General features: G+C 44.4%; 2 protein-coding genes across 8 annotated transcripts; both read right to left on the reverse strand.

The window, feature by feature from the left end:
* Positions 1-4,381: 4,381 nt before the first annotated feature.
* LOC136511992 (disease resistance protein RGA5-like) lies at positions 4,382-5,668 on the reverse strand. Its single transcript, XM_066506005.1, has one exon. It carries the CDS (start codon positions 5,666-5,668, stop codon positions 4,382-4,384), a length of 1,287 nt encoding a protein of 428 aa, XP_066362102.1.
* A 22-nt stretch (positions 5,669-5,690) lies between these two features.
* LOC136511990 (disease resistance protein RGA5-like) lies at positions 5,691-16,395 on the reverse strand. 7 transcript variants are annotated; one of them, XM_066505999.1, is made up of 6 exons: positions 16,085-16,395; positions 15,170-16,006; positions 10,508-12,941; positions 10,289-10,421; positions 9,470-9,639; positions 9,364-9,377 (listed from the first exon to the last, which is right to left on the reverse strand). In XM_066505999.1, the coding sequence occupies exons 2-3, from the start codon at positions 15,982-15,984 to the stop codon at positions 10,910-10,912; spliced, it is 2,847 nt and encodes a 948-aa protein (XP_066362096.1). In that variant the 5' UTR covers positions 15,985-16,006; positions 16,085-16,395; the 3' UTR covers positions 9,364-9,377; positions 9,470-9,639; positions 10,289-10,421; positions 10,508-10,909. The 7 variants fall into 7 exon arrangements, with proteins under 7 accessions (XP_066362101.1, XP_066362100.1, XP_066362099.1 ...); XM_066506004.1 differs by lacking the exons at positions 9,364-9,377; positions 15,170-16,006; positions 16,085-16,395 and adding exons at positions 5,691-5,828; positions 7,042-7,881 and having other exon boundaries at positions 9,504-9,639; positions 10,508-10,897; XM_066506003.1 differs by lacking the exons at positions 9,364-9,377; positions 15,170-16,006; positions 16,085-16,395 and adding exons at positions 5,691-5,828; positions 7,042-7,881 and having other exon boundaries at positions 10,508-10,897.
* Between the last annotated feature and the right edge of the window lie 2,324 nt (positions 16,396-18,719).

An 18,719-nucleotide genomic window follows, 5' to 3' on the forward strand; every position in this document is an offset into this window, starting at 1 on the left:
GTTCTTACAAACGCTGTACCTTGTATTCTACATGCAAGGTACAACGTTTGTAAGATCTATGGCTAGTGATCCTGTCAAGTCTATCACGCTTGTCTCGATGCCTGGCGGCGCTTCGGAAGGAGAACCCATAGTCGTCACCAGTAGCATGCCGGCGACGACGGACACCTCGCCCGGCTCCACATCAGTCGTCGCCACCGGCAATGGAGCGGTAGGTTGCGGGCTAGGGACAGCAGGACACGCCGCCGAGGCCAGCGAAACGGTCGTCGCAAGTACTACAAGAAGCGGCGGCAGAAGCAGCAGTGTAGCCGGGGGCACTCTGGCGGCTGTCCTGCTGTTTCAGCTGGCCATTGTTGGCTAATGTTGGAGGTGACTGACCGGTGGTGTAGGCGCTGCGCTACTATATATATATATTTGGCTGCCTATATATTTTGGTGTGTGAATGCGACGTAGCTAGCTTGGCAAGACGCTACCATGTATGTATGATTATTCTCCTGATCTGGCAGTATATATGGATATAAATAAATATGAGCTATAGTGGTTGCAATGCAATAAATAAATGAAGTACATAAATGCAAATTGCAAATATATATACACCATGAAAGATCATGCTTTCGTTCTGATGGATGGTGCTTGAAAAATGGTGAAATTGCCGATTTTTTTTAAATAATATTTTTTAATGATTAATTTCAAATCTTGAAACAGTTATACTAAAATTTGACATATAGCATCCTATCAGCTGCTCAACGGCTGTTAGGGAACCTGTTGGCTGCTCACTGGCCGATAGGGGACCTATCGGCTGCTGGAGGGCCGACATGTCCAGTCGCCACTTTGTATTCAAATTGCTAGTTGCCATGACCAAGAAATGACTCATAAAAAAGTCTTACAAGCTCATCAACACTAAGCACTAACAAACCATTGATGCATAAATACATGCTGAGGCCTCTCTCGCCATGGAACATGACATGAGAAGCACGCCTCATGCAAGAATGCAGCAGAAGCGTAGGTACTCCGGCCGAGAACATCATTACATCACGCCTGGCGAGGAGGGGGTGGCTCATTGTTGTGCCCGTTGCTAGGCCCGAACTAGAGGTACTAGTATGACATTCACCACCGGTCCACCGAACCGCACGGTAATGGTGGGGAGACGACGTCGCTTATCTCGGTGCAGCCTGGCGCATCAGAAGGGGAAACGACCTTCGTCACCAGCAGCTTGCCGGCGGCGTCGCCCGGCTCGACATAAGTCGCCACAGGCGCCGGAGCGACAGACTGCAGGCTAGGATTAGCAGGTGCAGGACGCGCCACTGAGGCCAGCGAGACGGTTGTCGCAAGTACAAGAAGCGGCGGCAGAAGTAGCAGTGCCGCAGCTGGCACTCTGGCGGCAGTCCTGCTATTTCGGGTGGCCATTTGTTGGATGACGTTGGTGGTGACTGACTTGTGGTGGGCGCTACTTATATATATATTTGGCAGCCTATATATTTTGGTGTATGAATGCGACGTAGCTAGCTTGGCAAGGTGCTCGTCGGCAAGGCGCTCTATACAGGCTCCAGCTCGATCTCTTCTTCTACTATACGTCTATATATACCATGTATATATAATTACTCTCCTCTGGCATTATATACATAATATGGATACAAGAATTTTTTTACTATGGTTGAGCGGAATTTCGACGGCTCACAACGAACAATCCGACGACTCACGATGTTGGAGGTGACTGACTGGTGGTGTAGGCGCCGCGCTACTATATATATATATATATATATATATATATATATATAGCTGCCTATATATTTTGGTGTGTGAATGTGACGCAGCTAGCTTGGCAAGGCGCTACCAAGTATGTATGATATATTCTCCTGATCTGGCAGTATATATGGATACAAATAAATATGAGCTATAGTGGCTGCAATACAATAAATAAATGAAGTACATAAATGCAAATTGCAAATATATATACACCATGAAAGATCATGCTTTCGTTGAGATGGATGGTGCTTGAAAAATGGTGAAATTGCCCCTGTCGGCTTCTGGAGTGCCGACATGTCCAGTCGCCACTTTGTATTCAAATTGCTAGTTGCCATGACCAAGAAATGACTCATAAAAGGTCTTACAAGCTCATCAACACTAAGCACTAACAAACCATTGATGCATAAATGCATGCTGAGGCCTCTCTCGCCATGGAACATGACATGAGAAGCACGCCTCATGCAAGAATGCAGCAGAAGCGCAGGTACTCCGGCCGAGAACATCATTACATCACGCCTGGCGAGGGGGCGGCTCATTGTTGTGCCCGTTGCTATGCCCGGACTAGAGGTACTAGTATGACATTCACCACCGGCGAGATGTGCCACCGGTCTACCGAATGGCAGGGTAACGGCGGGGACACGATGGCACTTATCTCGGTGCAGCCTGGCGCATCGGGAGGGGAAACGACCTTCGTCACCAGCAGCTTGCCGACGGTGTCGCCCGACTCGACATCAGCCGCCACGGGCGCCAGAGCGGAAGACTACAGGCTAGGGTTAGCAGGTGCAGGACGCGCCGCCGAGGCCAGCGAGACGGTTGTCGCAAGTACAAGAAGCGGCGGCAGAAGCAGCAGTGCCGCCGCTGGCACTCTGGCGGCGGTCCTGCTGTTTCGGGTGGCCATTTGCTGGCTGACGTTGGTGGTGTCTGACTTGTGGTGGGCGCTACTTATATATATATTTGGCAGCCTATATATTTTGGTGTATGAATGTGACTTAGCTAGCTTGGCAAGGTGCTCGTCGGCAAGGCGCTCTATACAGGCTCCAGCTCGATCTCTTCTTCTACTATACGTCTATATATACCATGTATATATAATTACTCTCCTCTGGCATTATATATATAATATGGATACAAGAAATTTTTTACTATGGTTGAGCGGAATTTTGACGGCTCACGACGGCTCACGATGTTGGAGGTGACTCACTGGTGGTGTAGGCGCCGCGCTACTATCTATATATATAAATGAAGTACATAAATGCAAATTGCAAATATATATACACCATGAAAGATCATGCTTTTGTTGAGATGGATGGTGCTTGAAAAATGGTGAAATTGCCCCTGTCGGCTTCTGGAGGGCCGACATGTCCAGTCGCCACTTTGTATTCAAATTGCTAGTTGCCATGACCAAGAAATGACTCATGAAAGGTCTTACAAGCTCATCAACACTAAGCACTAACAAACCATTGATGCATAAATGCATGCTGAGGCCTCTCGCGCCGTGGAACATGACATGAGAAGCACGCCTCATGCAAGAATGCAGCAGAAGCGCAGGTACTCCGGCCGAGAACATCATTACATCACGCCTGGCGAGGGGCCGGCTCATTGTTGTGCCCGTTGCTAGGCCCGGACTAGAGGTTATGAAAGATCGATTGCGCTTGTGCGGTTGTGCCTATCTGTTATGCCACTAGGCCCCGTTCGCTGGTCTGAATTTTGGCTGAAACTGGCTGAAAAACACTGTTCCGACTGAATTGTTGTGAGAGAAAAACACTGTTTCAGCTGAAAAAACAAGCCGAACAAGCCAAATTTAAGACAAGCGAACAGGGCCTATGTCTGAAGGAGCCGTGAGAAATGAAGACACGAACAGGGCATCCAAAAGTAGCAGAGGCTAGCCATCTATGCGAGTTCTAGCAATATTCTAATCAAAGAAAGAAACAGGGCTAACATGATCAGGGTTCAAAAATATAAAAAGAGACGAAACTCAGAACAAACTATGGACAACATATGCGTACCAGTAAGTAATTCATCACCACGCTTGACATTTAATCCTCTCCACTAGTCCCTGCAGCAGTATTTCAGATTTCTCTTACGAATTTTCCATTTTCATCGAAACTCACAACCACTTACATCAATCTTTATGGCTTGACTTTTTGGGTGCCTGCTGATGGCGTCTCTGCATCCAGATTCTATTTTGGCCCACTGATTGCATTTGGCAACTATAAACAAGGAGATCTCTTCAAGGCTAGCAAGGTGCTCGATGCCACCAACTGGACTGCCCCCTTGCAGTTGCATTGCACCTTGTTCGCGAGCATCAAGTTGTATCTTCAGTCTCTGTAGCTGCAGCATTGCGGCTGGCTCAAAAGTTAAGCGTGTCAGCTCATCATCACTATAGAATTTGAAGATCTTGAGGCTGTGGAATGTTTTGGGGTGGATAATGATGCTCTTCTCTGGGATTGTGTATGCTCTTAACTGGAGGTTGATGAGGCAGGGAAACTGTGCAAGAACCTGGACATCATCACTTCAGAGCTCCTGGATCTCTAGCACAGCATCCGCCAACCTGTCAGCATGCGCAATCCAATTTGGTAGCTTGGGCATTAATACCTTGTACAAGCTAAGGCTCTGTAGATGCCGTGGACGTGTTAAGCAGTTACTCCAGAATTGTGCTGACGGGGGGCCAAGGACTAAAATGAACTAAAAAATCCAGAGTGCGGAGGTTGCTGTTGCCAAGCTTGTTAAGAGAGGCAGCCAGGATTGTCTCAGGATTATTTTCTACGCCATCTGCACTGGAGTCATAATTGTACATCACTTGAAGATTCCTAAGATTGGTCAGCTCACCGAGATCTCTGATGCACTCAATGGAATTAATCCCAATTTCAAAACCGGACAGATAAAGTAGGTTGCACAACTTGCTAAGCCCATTTATGAACACTACAGGTCCTTGTAACTTGAGATGCCTTAGAGATGACAAGGAATTAAAATCCGTTAGTTGTTCACAAGAACTAGCCTCCAACCATGGCTTGAGCATATCAAGGGTCATCAAATGCTTTAGCTTGTCAAATTTCTTTGGCAGCTTGAGACGAAAGCCACTGACCCTCACATACTTGAGCAGAAAAAGGTGATTTATAGCAGACAAATCAAGGCACATAGAGGTCATAGGAGTTCTAGGTTTTATGTCCAAGACTCTCAAAAGCTCAAATTTCGAAAGTGGAGGCATACAATCAACCGCAGGGAAGGAAATATATGACCGAACCTGTGATGCCCTCATACTCTCGACTGTTAAGGCCATGTCTCTGTTATTGAACTGATGGCTGATCCGGCGAACTTGTGATGCTCCATTCATTGGATACTTCCTATCAATTATAGTGATGAAGTTTTCCTCTTCGCACTTCAATATAATAAGATCAAGCATTAGGTCGTGAACTTGACATGCCCACACCTCACCAAAACCATGTTCATTGAAGCAAGGTTGGATCATACTCCTGTTGATGAGTTCATTGAAACAGTTCTCAGCAGCTTCCTCCAGATCTACACCACACTTTTCCGTAACAAATCCTTCAGCTATCCATTTTCTCACCAAACCTTCCTTGGGGATTTCATAGTCTTCAGGATACATACCAAGATACAACAAGCATGTCTTGAGCTCATAGGACAGGTCATTGTAGCTAAGACTTAGCACGTGCCTCATCCATTCCAGTGTAGGATTTGTGTCCAACATTGAACCCAATGAATTGTGTATCTTCACCCATATCTCAATGTGCATGCTTTGTGTATTAGCCAAAAGGCTTGCAATGCTTGTAATTGCCAATGGCACCCCTTTACATTTCCGTAACATGTCTTTCGAAATCTCTCTGAATTGCTCAGGACAACTGTCTTCTGTGTCAAATAACCTTCTGAAAAACAGCCTTCTTGAGTGAAGCTCATTAAGGGGTTGCATCTGGTATACATAGCCTTGACTTGGAAAGCAACAGGCTGTACCAACTTCTTGATTACGTGTGGTAGTTATCACTCTGCTGGCATTGTTATTTTTCACAAAAGCACACTCAATAGTGCGCCAATCCTTGATGCTCCATAAGTCGTCAGTTATGACAAAGTACCTGCAAAGTAAGTAACTTCTATGTCAATCCCCTTTGCATCACAATATGAAAAATTAAATATGAGTAATATGTCACTTAAATAATAATAGTGAAATTTATGCTTTTTCCATTACTTCAACTACTATTTTGATATTTGGTAGTAGCTGAGCAAAAATTCGATATGAGGAAGGACAGATCGAAATATCTGGTTGCATGACCCAATAACTTTTAGGAGTTATTGGTGTGGCAATACAAAATTTAATATTTCTCAAGAGTTTTTTTTTAATAGCCGGCGGTCATCAGTCCTTTTTAAATTCTTCGTACTGTAACTGAGACATCTCCTTGATGTCTTTATTAAGTGGCCAATAATGAAAATTATTGGGTAATGATTCTTTGTTACCAATTAATTTTGGTCCTTGAGGAACACAGGTACGTACTACACTACAACAAAAGGATTTCTAGAGGTGGTCAAAATCGACTTTTAGGATAGGAATGCAAACGACCTCTATGCAAGGGTCTCTGTAGATAAGTCGATTGTACCAGCAGGTACACAACAACTATTGAAACTTACGACAGTAAAGTTACTTGCTTTAGTAGCCTATCACTTATAATAAAAGGTGAAGGATGGTGGATGTCGTCTGTCACTTATGCTTTTTGTAAGAATATATTTGCCAGCCAATAAAAATATATTGCTTAAATCTGAAATATGTAGAATATCTAATTTGGATATAAAAGATGAGGCATTGAAATATAAATAATTAATTAGACAATAGCGCAGAACACTTAAATTTCTTCAAAGAGCAAAAAGAACCTAGATATGTTTTTTCGTGCATAGTAAATTTATCTGACAACTAAAAACTCATCCTAAATTTTGAATGTACAAAATGTAACGTTACTACACCAAAGTATACACATATAGAAATACTGATCCACCTATCAATGTAGCACAATGTTGATATCCAAAAATCCATTCCCCGAAAACCACAAAACAAAAATTCCACAAATCAGTTAAATTGAAAAATAAAGATATATGTGAAAAAGATAAAATATGAACTGCTAGTAGTATTTAAATTTATGATGTTATTAAATTATTTTAATTTGTTGGAATAAAATAACGCTTGGCAATTCGAATGAATTGAACTTATTTGCTCAATGAAGAAATGATATAGCTATAGATAAGCTTTAGAAAATAATAATTTGGTAAGTTTACCATAAATTCCAGATAAACACATACCTCTTATTGTCGTGAGCCTTGCTCTAAGGATCTCGATTAGCTTTTGGACGTCATCTTCCATTTCTGTGCCACCATATCCAACTCTGGAGAGTATGTCCTTCAGGATCTTTGGCATGTGAGGAGTTCTAGAGACCGACACGAACGCTGTGCATTCGAACTCATTCTTGATTTTAGCATACACTTGGTTTGCAAGTGTTGTCTTGCCGAGGCCACCGAAACCAACGATGGGCAGCACTTTAAGTCGTCCGGATTCGCTGTCATCTTCTTCCATCAACTGTTTGATGATCTCCTCCCGTGGACCATCAATGCCCACAAGAAGCCTCTTTGCATCCTCAAACATAGCAGGCAGCCTTGGGTCAACTTCCACTACCCTAGATTCTGGGATCGATTCATCAATCCTGTATCTATCTCGGCATTGGCTCTGCTCCTCAACAGGAGCTCTGAGCTCTTGAATCTTGTTGGCAAGCTGATAGTGCAGTCGCAGCTCCCTAACCTTGCGTGAAATCTTGTGAAATAATCCATCCTTGTCATCGTCTTCTTGGCCAAGCTTGTGCATGAAGATGTCAACACTGTCCTCGATATCGTAGGCCATCTCGCGAACCTTGTCTCTCCACACCTTTGTTTGGATATCAAGCTTCTCCCTGCCCGCCAGCTTCTCCAGTGCTCCATTCATGTCAGTCAATTCACTGCAGAGGAACTCAATATCCCTTCGGACCCCCTTGCGTTGCTTGTACAGGTCAGTGAGCAGGTCTGATAGCTCGGAGAGGAGTGAGCTCAACACCCCGGTTGCAGCGCTCACCACCATGCCCGCCATCTCAACCTCCTAGCTAGCTCCCCTCTCTGTCAGAAACAAGCCAACAATGGTGTGAAATCACAATCAGAATATTCAGAGCTTATCTCAAAGGGAGAACCTTAATCACAACGGTCAACTCCTTAATCGCCGCGGCAGCAACAAGTAAGGCCAGCAGGTAGCCAGCAAGCAAGACCTTCCGAGGCAACGCGCCCCACGGCACGGCCGGCCAGTCGGCGACAGCGACGGCTCACGTGACAACGGTACGGACGCCGGCGAATGCACCACCCAATCAGCCAAGAACGGAGTGGGAGCAATAGGATTAGACTGCTCTTGGCACCATCTTGAAGAATAATCTTTGGATTTGGAGGAATTTTGGTGTTGGGGTTAGAGACGAGAAGCCATGAAGGTGGGGAATTTCTTGAGAGCTCTTCCCGTGTTCTCCTTCTGTTCGCTTTCTTCTGTCTTCAGTACCTTTTGCAGTACATAGTTGGGGTAATTTCTGGAGCTCTTCCTGGATCCTTCTTCTGTTGATTTTTTAATCTCTACTACTTTTTTTTTTTGAACGTGATATCTCTACCACCTTTTACTTCGTACATTCTAGTCACTTGCTTACATAATCACAATTAGAACACGCCAAAATAATATAGAAATCAGGGGTACGGTTAATCTGCAGTTGACTCCACTCAGCGCCTCATGAAGGGAAGATATTATTCAGATTTTATTTTGTTTCAATGGGGAAACTTAATTTTGTTACCAATGATACACACATAATAAATAAAGTAAAACACCAATACTCCTCTTTCAAAAAATCGCACGAATCTCAAGGTCCCAGCTAATTAATTGAAGTTTTTTAATAAAGTTTTTCAGTAGGGGTGCTTCACCCCTCCTGTTTGCCTCAAAAAAAAATTAATTAAACATTTGCTTAATTATTTTTCACCTAGATCCGCATGGGCTCAGCCCATGAGTCCAGACCCAAGCCGAACTCCCTTCCTTCAGATTCTGTTCGTCTCTTCCATTTCTCTATAGCAAGGAGGGAACCTATGCGATCGAGATGGGTTCTGGGATTCTGTCTGCAATGACTGACTTTCAGTGAAACTCACCTATCTCGGTGAGGGTCGAAACAACATCGTACGGTCAAAAAATTCAATCAAATTATAGTTTTAAATCTAGTTTAGCGTTCAAACAAACCCACAAGTTCTTCCTTCTTCATTTTATCCTTAAACAAATATAAAAGAGTGCAAACTTACCAAACTATAATTGATTCGTTTTCTCTTCGTTCCGGCAGCCTCGTGAGTAGGCCCGTTCTGCTATGCTACTATGCTATGGACGCCACCACCACTGGCGCACCAATGAAGCAGCGCGTCAAGGTTCATATTATCGAAATATATGCAGGCAGTAGCAGTGTTATATTAACCCAAAAGTTCTTTGGAATTAGGCCAGACCCTAGGCAAGTTTGGTATGACAGCATGTGGCGCTGAATAATGAAGCTTGTACAGAAGTGTTTTCTCAACAAATATTTAACTTGGCTCATTATTTCTTTGACCTGGGGTCTCATTGACCAACGGAAAATTAATTGCAGAATAAAAGAGGGCACTTAGGATATTGAAAACAGTAACAGCTCGTTTGAGAACATACAGAAAGGGAGCAAGCATACTACACAAGTGAGTACCGTCGTTTGGAAATACATAGTCTCAATCTATTTGAGCATTGCGCTTCTGCAGACCAGCCATCATTTTATTTTGCAGGGGGTAATGTGCCATGGACGAAGAAAAAGAAACCAAGTGCCACCTGGCAGAGTAGGCGATCTGCAACATACACGGTCCTAGTTAGTACTGGACAAACCAACTGTACATTTTGTGAAAATTATACAAATCGTACTGCCAACAATCGGACAATTGGTAATGCAATGCTCCTGTATACCAGGGCCACTTATATTGTGCGGAAAAAATTAATAACCTTCTGTAGAAATTTGATTTTGACAAAAACAAAAATAGCTAAGTTTCAGGGCTCCAGAGAAGCTATATACATTTTCAGAGTGTAAATAGATGACAGATACACCCCGTGAACATAACCATTCCCCTTATTTCAAGCGCCTTGATGATGATCAAACTTCTAAAGTCATAGGAGCATTTTAGGTAGCCCTGGTCATAAGGTTTTATGACGAAGAAATCTGCAGGTACTGTGGCATTATTGGTAGTTCTTTCATTTGATCAGAGGAAAAAATACATCGTCTCTAAAGTATTGAGGCAATGTACTTGACAAAAACAAAACAGTTGAGTTGGAGGTACCAATTATAGTTATTCAATCAACTGCATTCTTAGTTTAAATGAAAGTAAAAAAAAATGGCTGCCAAAATTTAGACCATGGTTTTTGGGCAGCACTATTGCGAACAGATCATATGTAGGACAAATTAATCATTTCAAAATGACGAGTACGATATTTCGAAATGCCTACTTGTTATGCCACTATGGCTGAACCAACAGGGGGAAGTGAAGGCATGAACAGGGCATCCAAAGTAGCAGATCAAATCTTGCAAACATATACTACGAATGTACGACTTGGTGCAACTGTAGCAAATCCAAGTCAGCTGTAAGGAACAAAGCAAACATGACCATGGTTAAAAATTCAAAGAAGAGACGAAGATCGGAACAAATAAAGACAGCTCAAGCGTACCAGTAATCCATCATTTTTAGTCTTCTTGGCTCCCTTGTACTTCATGTCCAATTTCGTCAAACTCGTTACAGTATACACTATAAATCAGCATGGATTGACTTTTCGGGTGCCTTCTGATGGCTTCCCTGCATGCGGACTCTACTTTTAGTCTTCTTGGCTGCCTGCGAACGCATTTGGCTCGTATCAACAAGTAGATCTTTTCAAGGCTAGCAAGGTTCTCGATGCCACCAACTGGACTTCCCTCTGGCAGTTGCATTGTACCTTCTTCACGACCATCAAGATCTATGTTCAGTATCTGTAGCCATGGCATCGCGGATGGCTCAAAAGTGAGGAACGATAGCTCACAAGAGAAATCGAAATGCTTCAGGCTAGGGAATGTGTTTGGGTGGAACGATAGCCATTTCATATTGAATCCTCTCCACTAATCCATGCAACAGTATTTCTGTCTCTACATACCACACTCCAATTTTCATCACACTCATAACAGTCTATACAAATCTTAATGGCTTGACTTTTCGGGTGCCTGCTGATGGCGTCTCTACATGCAGATTCTATTTTGGACCCCTGATCGCATTTGGCATGTATAACCAAGCGCAAGGAGATCTTTTCAAGGCTAGCAAGGTGCTCGATGCCACTAACTGGACTGCCCTCTTGCAGTTGGATCGCACCTCGTCCACGACCATCAAGATGTATGTACAGTCTCAGTAGCAGTGGCATTGCTGCTGGCTCAAACTCGAGGCATGACAAATCACAAGAAAAACGGAAATGCTTCAGGCTAGGGAACGTGTTTCGATGGATAATGATATTTTTCTCTGTTGTTATAGCTATTAACCTGAGGTGGATGAGGCAGGGCAACTGCGCAAGAGACTGGATGTCATCACTCCGAAGCTCCTGGACTTCTAGATACAAATCGGCCAACCTGTCAGCATGCGCAATCCAGTGTAGAACCTTGGGTATTGAGCAGAACAACTGAAGCCTCTGCAGATGCCGTGGACATGCCAAGCAACTACTCCAGAATTCTGCTGAGGGGGCACTGTCACCAGACCAAACCACAAACTCAAGATAGCGGAGGTTGCTGTTCCCAAGCTTGTCAATAGAGGCAGCCAGGATTGTCTCATGATTATTTTCTACCCCACCTGGCCTAGAGTAACCATATATCACCGAAAGATTCCTAAGATTGGTCAGCTCACCAAGATCTCTGATGCACTCTACGGAATTAGTCCCAATGTCAAAAAAGGATAGGTCACGTAGGTTGCACAGCTTGCTAAGACCGTTTTTGAACGCTACCCGTCCTGGCAAACTAAGATACCTTAGAGATGTCAAGGAACTAAAATCCGATAGTTGTTGATCAAGATAGAACCTAGACTGGGACATATCTAAGGTCATCAAATGCTTTAGTTTGCCAAATTTCTTTGGCAGCTCAACACGAAAGTTCCGGACCCTTAGATACCTCAGCAGAAAAAGGTGATTTATAGCAGACAGATCAATACACATAGGCTCCATAGAAAAGCTATGTTCCATGCCCAAGACTCTCAACAGCCCAAACCTCAAAAGTGGAGGCATACACTTAGCCGCAGGGAAGGAAATATATGACCGAACTTGTGATGCACTCATACTCTCGACTGTCAGGGCCATGTCTCTGTCATGGAATCGATGGCTGATCCGACGAACTTGTGATGCTCCATTTATGTGAAACTTATCAATTATAGCGATGAAATTTTCGTCTTTGCACTTTGATATAATAAGCTCAAGCATTAGGTCATGAACTTGACATTTCCACACATTACCAAAGTCATCTTCATCGAAGCAAGGTTGGATCATACTTCTATTGATGAGTTCATTGAAACAGTTCTCAGCAGCTTCCTCCAGATCTAAACCATGCTTTTCCATAACAAATCCTTCAGCTATCCATTTTCTCAGCAAATCTTCCTTGGGGATTTCAAAGTCTTCGGGATACGTACCAAGATATAGCAAGCATGTCTTGTGCTCATGGGACAGGTCATTGTAGCTAAGACTTAACACATGCCTCAACCATTCCAGTGTAGGATTTGTGCCCAACTCAGAACCCAACGAATTATGTATTTTCTCCCATATCTCGACGTGCATGTGGTTAGCCAAAAGGCTGGAAATGCTAGTAATTGCCAACGGTACCCCTTTACATTTGCTTAACATGTCATCTGAAATCTGTCTGAATTGCTCAGGACAGTTATCTTCTATGTCAAACAGTCGTTTGAAAAACAACCTTCTTGAGTGAATCTTATTAAGGGGTTGCATCTGGTATACATGGCCTTGACTTGGAAAGCAGCAGGCTGCACCAACGTCTTGAATACGTGTGGTAGTTATCACTCTGCTGCCATTATTATTTTCCACAAAAGCGCACCCAATACTGCGCCAATCTTTGATGCTCCATAGGTCATCAATTATGACAAAGTACCTGCAAAGTAAGTAACTTTTAAGTCAGTTCCAATTGCAACACAATATGACAAAATAAATGAGTAATATGTCACTTAAATAAGAAGGAACCTTATGTTTTTGTCATTGCTTGAACATCATTCTAATATTTTCTATTAGCTGAGCACAAAAATCAATACGAGGGACGATTGATCAAAATAGCAGGTCACAGGACCAAATAACTTCTATAACTCAATATAAGTGATGACAGTTTTTCCTTTTTCTTTTGAGGGGAATACAGTAGGGGTTTCCCCTACCGTGGCATTTTTTCCTTGACACAGGACACGTCACTAATTACTTATCTAAAGTGATGAACAAACAGTCGTCACTTTTCAGTGTCACAGCTAGTGACGGGACACAATTATTGATTAATTGTCAGTCTAGACGGTAATGGTACATGCTTTTATAGCCCATCACTTATGACTAGTTAAAAGGTGATGGATGGTGGATGTTCTAAGATAATGTGCTGCCCTTGATTGGTCTTTTGCTGAAGCAGGGGTTGTGGTCAGCTCTTGATGTACCTTTTGGACTAGTAGAAGCTAAGTTGCACGGATACGGATACGTGTATCGGTATCGGAAGGATACGGATACGCGGATACGGCAATTTTCCAAAAAAAACGATACGCGGATACGTTTACTATTTAAAAAATAAAATAAAAATAAGAATAATGTGGACCACAGAAACAGCAGCATCCGCTCATCAGGTCCAGCCCAGCGACGGCCCACCAAAGTCCACGTAAAGAGCAGACTTCACTTCAGCCAGCCCCCAGCGGCACCACGGCACCACTCGTGACTTCAGCCAGCCCCAAATCCCTAATCCGCTCTCAGGTCCTAACCCTAGGCCAGCCTCAGAGCGCGGCGCGAGCAGCTTCAGGCGGCGGCGGCGACGCGCAGTGCCAGGCGAGTGGAGGTAGCGGCGCGCGGCTTCCGGCGAATCGGCAGTCGAGGCCGACGGCAGCGGCTCGCTGGGCCAGGCGAATCGGCGGCAGTGCGATAAGTAGCTCGGAGCCGAGAGTGGCGCGGCGGTACCTGTGAGGCGAATCGGAGAGCTCGGAGCTCGGAGCCGAGAGCGCCGAACGGGGATGTCGCGGATGCGGGCAGCGGAGCGTGCGGCATCTGCGACCCTGTCAATTTGTTCCTCACTTCCTCTTCCTTTTTCTGCTCTCCCTGTCGATTCGTTCCTCTCTAGGGCGTCGAGGGCAGAGGAAGGGTTGTTTACTGGGCTGGGCCGTATCCACAAGGCTGATACGTATCAGCCCACGTTTCCATAATTCGCGAAAATAAAAAAAAATCGGATACTCCGAGGATACGTATCCTGGGCGTATCGGACACGTATCCGTATCCGATACGTATCTGATACGCGATACGCGGCTTCCTGGACGTATCCGTGTAACATAGAGTAGAAGTATGGCAATATATAGGCCAATATGATAGTGGCATACATCAGCCATGTAGGGAGAGGTCAGCCATACTCTAGCGTACCTTGTAGAGGTACTAAATCATGTATATATACTAGACAATGCAATAGAAGCAACTCTGTTCAGAGTTTCAGCACAGGTGTTTGTGCTGGTTGTGTGCTCTGTTCTCATCTCTTCTTCTGCCTCTAGCCGTGAGTGAGAGTGTGGGGGTGTTGGTGAGCTAATCACTCACCTTGTGCAGGGAGATCGAGGGCCAACAGATGTCGTCTATCACTTATGCTTTTTGTAAGATTACATTTGCTAATGCTAACAAAATAAAAAATATATATATCGTGGTGATGTTAACTCATCATATTTAATTACAAATACATATATAAATCTGAAATATGTAGAATGTGAAGTTGGGATATACAAGACAAGGCATCCAAATATAAGTGTTTAGACAACACTACTCCACAATGTGCAAAATCCTTAAATTTCTTCAAAGAATTAACAAACAAAACCTAGATATGTTTTTTGCGCGCAGTTAATTTATGTGAAAACTTAAAACTCATCATAAATTTTTAATGTACAGAATCATGCTTGGTAATTTTTAAAATGAATTAAATGTATTTGCTCAAAGAATAAACGAGATATCTATTGATAAGCTTCAGAAAATAACTTGGCAAGTTTACATATTGCTACTATTAGATGACAAAGGAAAAATGTAGATATTTAAGACAGGCGATTACAAACAGAACATTAAAAAGTCTACAAATAAATATATTACAATAAATTCTAGATGAACATATACCTCTTATTTTTTAGCGTTGCTCTAAGGATCTCGATAAGCTTTTGGACATCATTTTCCATTTCTGTGCCACGATATCCAACTCTGGACAGTATGTCCTTAAAAATCTTTGGCATGTGAGGAGTTCTAGAGACTGAAACGATAACTGTGCATTCAAACTCATTCTTGAGTTTAGAGTACACTTGGTTAGCAAGTGTTGTCTTGCCGAGGCCACCAAAACCCACGATGGACAGCATTTTAAGTTGTCCAGAATGACTGCCACCTTCTCCCATCAACAGTTTAGAGATTTCCTCCCGTGGACCATCAATACCCACAAGCCTTTTTGCATCCTCAAACAATGCAGGAAGCCTTGGGTCAACTTCCACCACCACTCTAGATGTTGAGATAGATTCATCAATCCTGTATCTATCTCGTATTTTACTCTGCTCCTCAACACGAGCTTTGATGTCCTGAATCATGTTTGCAAGCTGATAGTGCATTCGCAGCTCCCTAACCTTGCCTACAATCTTGTGAAATAAGCCATCCTTGTCATCTCCTTGGCCAAGCCCAAGCTTGTGCATGAAGATATCGATGCAGTCCTCGATATCGTAGGCCATCTCGCGAACTTTGTCCCTCCACACCTTTGTTTGGACATCAAGCTTCTCCATGCCCGACAGCTTCTCAAGTGCTGCATTCATATCAGTCAACTCACGGCAGAGGAACTCAATATCCCTTCGGACCCCCTTGCGCTGCATGTACTGTTCAGTGAGCAGCTCCGATAGCTTGGAGAGGAGTGAGCTCAACACCCCTGTGGCAGCGCTCACCGCCATGCCCGCCATCTCAACCTCCTAGCTCCCCTCTCTGGCAAATACAATGGTGTTAATTATGGGAGGAGAATACCCAGAACAATATTAATCAGTGCTGTAAGGCAGCTAGTACCGCAACAGGATTGCTGCAGCTCAATCACCACGGCTTCGGCAACACGGTGGACAATGGCTCAGCTCCGTGACAACGGCACGGACGCCGGCGACGGCACGTCGGCACCACCAAATCAAGAATCAACCAAGAATGGAGCGGGAGCAATAGGATTGGACTGCTCTTGGTACCATCTTGAAGAATAATCTCTTGATTTGGAGGAATTTTGGTGTTGGGGTTAGAGAAGAGAAGCCATGAAGGTGGGGAATTTCTGGAGAGCTCTTCCCGTGTTCTGCTTCTGTTCACTTTCTTGTGTCTCCATCAGTACCTTTTGCATTAGTAGTTGGGGTAATTTCTGACGCTGTTCCTGGACCCTCCTTCTCTTGACTTTGTCATCTCTACTACCGTTTACATTCTAGTCACTTGCTTACATAATCACAATTAGGCCCTGTTTAGTTTCCTCCCAAAACGTCAAATTTTTCAAGATTTCTCGTTATATCGAATACAAAAACGCATGTATGAAGCATTAAATATAAATAAAAAATAAAACTAATTACACAGTTTAGACGAAATCTACGAGACGAATCTTTTAAACCTAATTAAATTATGATTGGACACTAATTGCTAAATAACAACGAAAATGCTACCGTATTCATTTTGCCAAAATTTTCGGAACACGCCAACAATATAGAAATCAGGGGTACGGTTAGTCTGCTGTTGACGGCGTCCCGTGTGGACGTGGCGGACCTTTCCCCTTCTTTTGCGCTGCTCCTGACGGCGATGGCCATGACTGCGGCGGCATGCCTTCGTTGTTGCGGCGGCTGATACGATGCCGTTGCGTCTCCTGTGGTTGTGGTATCTGGCGTCCGGGAAGGCGGCAACAGCGTAGCGAGCCATATCCTCACCGGGGGTGGGCATATCCGGTGATCCGACGCCTGGATCTACCCATTTCGGCCAGATCACATCGGCGACAGCTACAGTGGAGGAGAGGATGCTCATTGGCGGCGCAGGGAAGAAGTTGAGGCTGGACGACGGGGGCATCCGCGCAAATCTGGCGGCGTGCGGCCGGAGTTGCTGCTTCTGGCGGTGGCCTCACCGGTAGAGAACACACTTTTCATTCTACGCTAAAATGGACTTGATATTTTTTTTTTCTCGGGACTAGAGAGCCCTTTAATCCCGGTTGGTGTCTTCAACCGGGACTAAAGGTCCCTGCCCAACGGCTACTGCGCTTGGCACAGTGGCAGGGGACCTTTAGTCCCGGTTGGAGACACCAACTGAGACTACACCAACCGGGGCTAAAAGTCCTCCAACATTTAGTCCCGGTTGGTAACACCAATCGGGACTAAATGTAGACCCTTTAGTCCCGGTTGGTGTTACCAACCGGGACTACCGATGGGTTAGTTCAAAAGGGAAGCATCCCATCCATTGTTAGATGTGTTGTGTAGGTGGGGTGGTAAGCTACGCGCGAGGCAATGTATGAGGTCTTGGGTTCAAATCTCACGGGACGCAGCGGTGGAGGCATTATTTTTTTAAAGCTGGGAGAACCTTTAGTCCCGGTTTCTGACCCTGGACTAAAGGACCCCCTTTAGTCTCAGATGTTTGCTCCTGGGTGGGAGGTTGCTTGCGGTTATACGGCAGCTATGGAGGAGGCTGCAGCACATCGACCGGTGCTAGTGGAGCGACTTGACGAGGCCGACGGTGGTGGTGGTGGTGCGGTGCGTCGGCGTACCCGTGTGGTACGGCTTCGAGGAACTGCGGTGCGGGTGGGGGGCTTTGTTGGCACTTGGCAGCCCCTGCGATGGGCGACGTGCGTGCGGTGGCATGGCGTCTACTCCGTGGCGGCAGAAGGTGGCCAGAAAAAAAAGGCGTTTGGCGCCGCGTTTAGGCTCGAAACAACATCGTACCACACTATCGCCCAAGAAAATCCAATCAAATTTTAATTTTTAATCTAGTCTAGTGTTCAAACAAACCTACAAGTTCTTCGTTAACCTTAAATAAAAATAAAAAATTACAAACTTACCAAACTGCATCCGGACGATGCCAACACAGGGAGCAACGAGCGCTTAGCGCGTCTGGCTCACGGGGGAGCGCACCAGCAGTGGTCACGCGACGCTCCGAACGTCGTCCACGCGACTGCCACTTTCCACACGCATCCATGTGTAACACCCAATCTACTTTTGAAACATTCAGATGTAACAGTGGTAATATACAAAAGAAGACAGATGAAACACTTGAAACAAAGCGTCTGAAACACTGGCAAAAACACCTGAAAAACCATTACACACATGCAACATCCGAATGAAACACTTGTAAACATACGTATAAAACATCTGAAAATAATTGAAACATATGCTTGCAACATGCATGTATATACAACATCTAGATCTATTTTTGCAACATCCAGACAAAACATTTGCAACATTCGTCTAGAACAGATGAAACATTTGAAACATACACTTAAAACATACGTGTATAGCCATTACAACATCTGCAACATCCCGATCTACTTTTGCAACATCGATATACAACACTTGCAAATACCTCGGAAACATCAGAAACACTTGAAACATACTATTGCAACAAGTGCTTTTAGCGTAGTATCTACTTGTCGCTTGGACGAATGGAGGCTCATCAACGCAGAAGCTCGATGCCAGCACGG

Source organism: Miscanthus floridulus, chromosome 16, assembly GCF_019320115.1.
Source record: "Miscanthus floridulus cultivar M001 chromosome 16, ASM1932011v1, whole genome shotgun sequence".
Lineage (NCBI taxonomy): Eukaryota > Viridiplantae > Streptophyta > Magnoliopsida > Poales > Poaceae > Miscanthus > Miscanthus floridulus.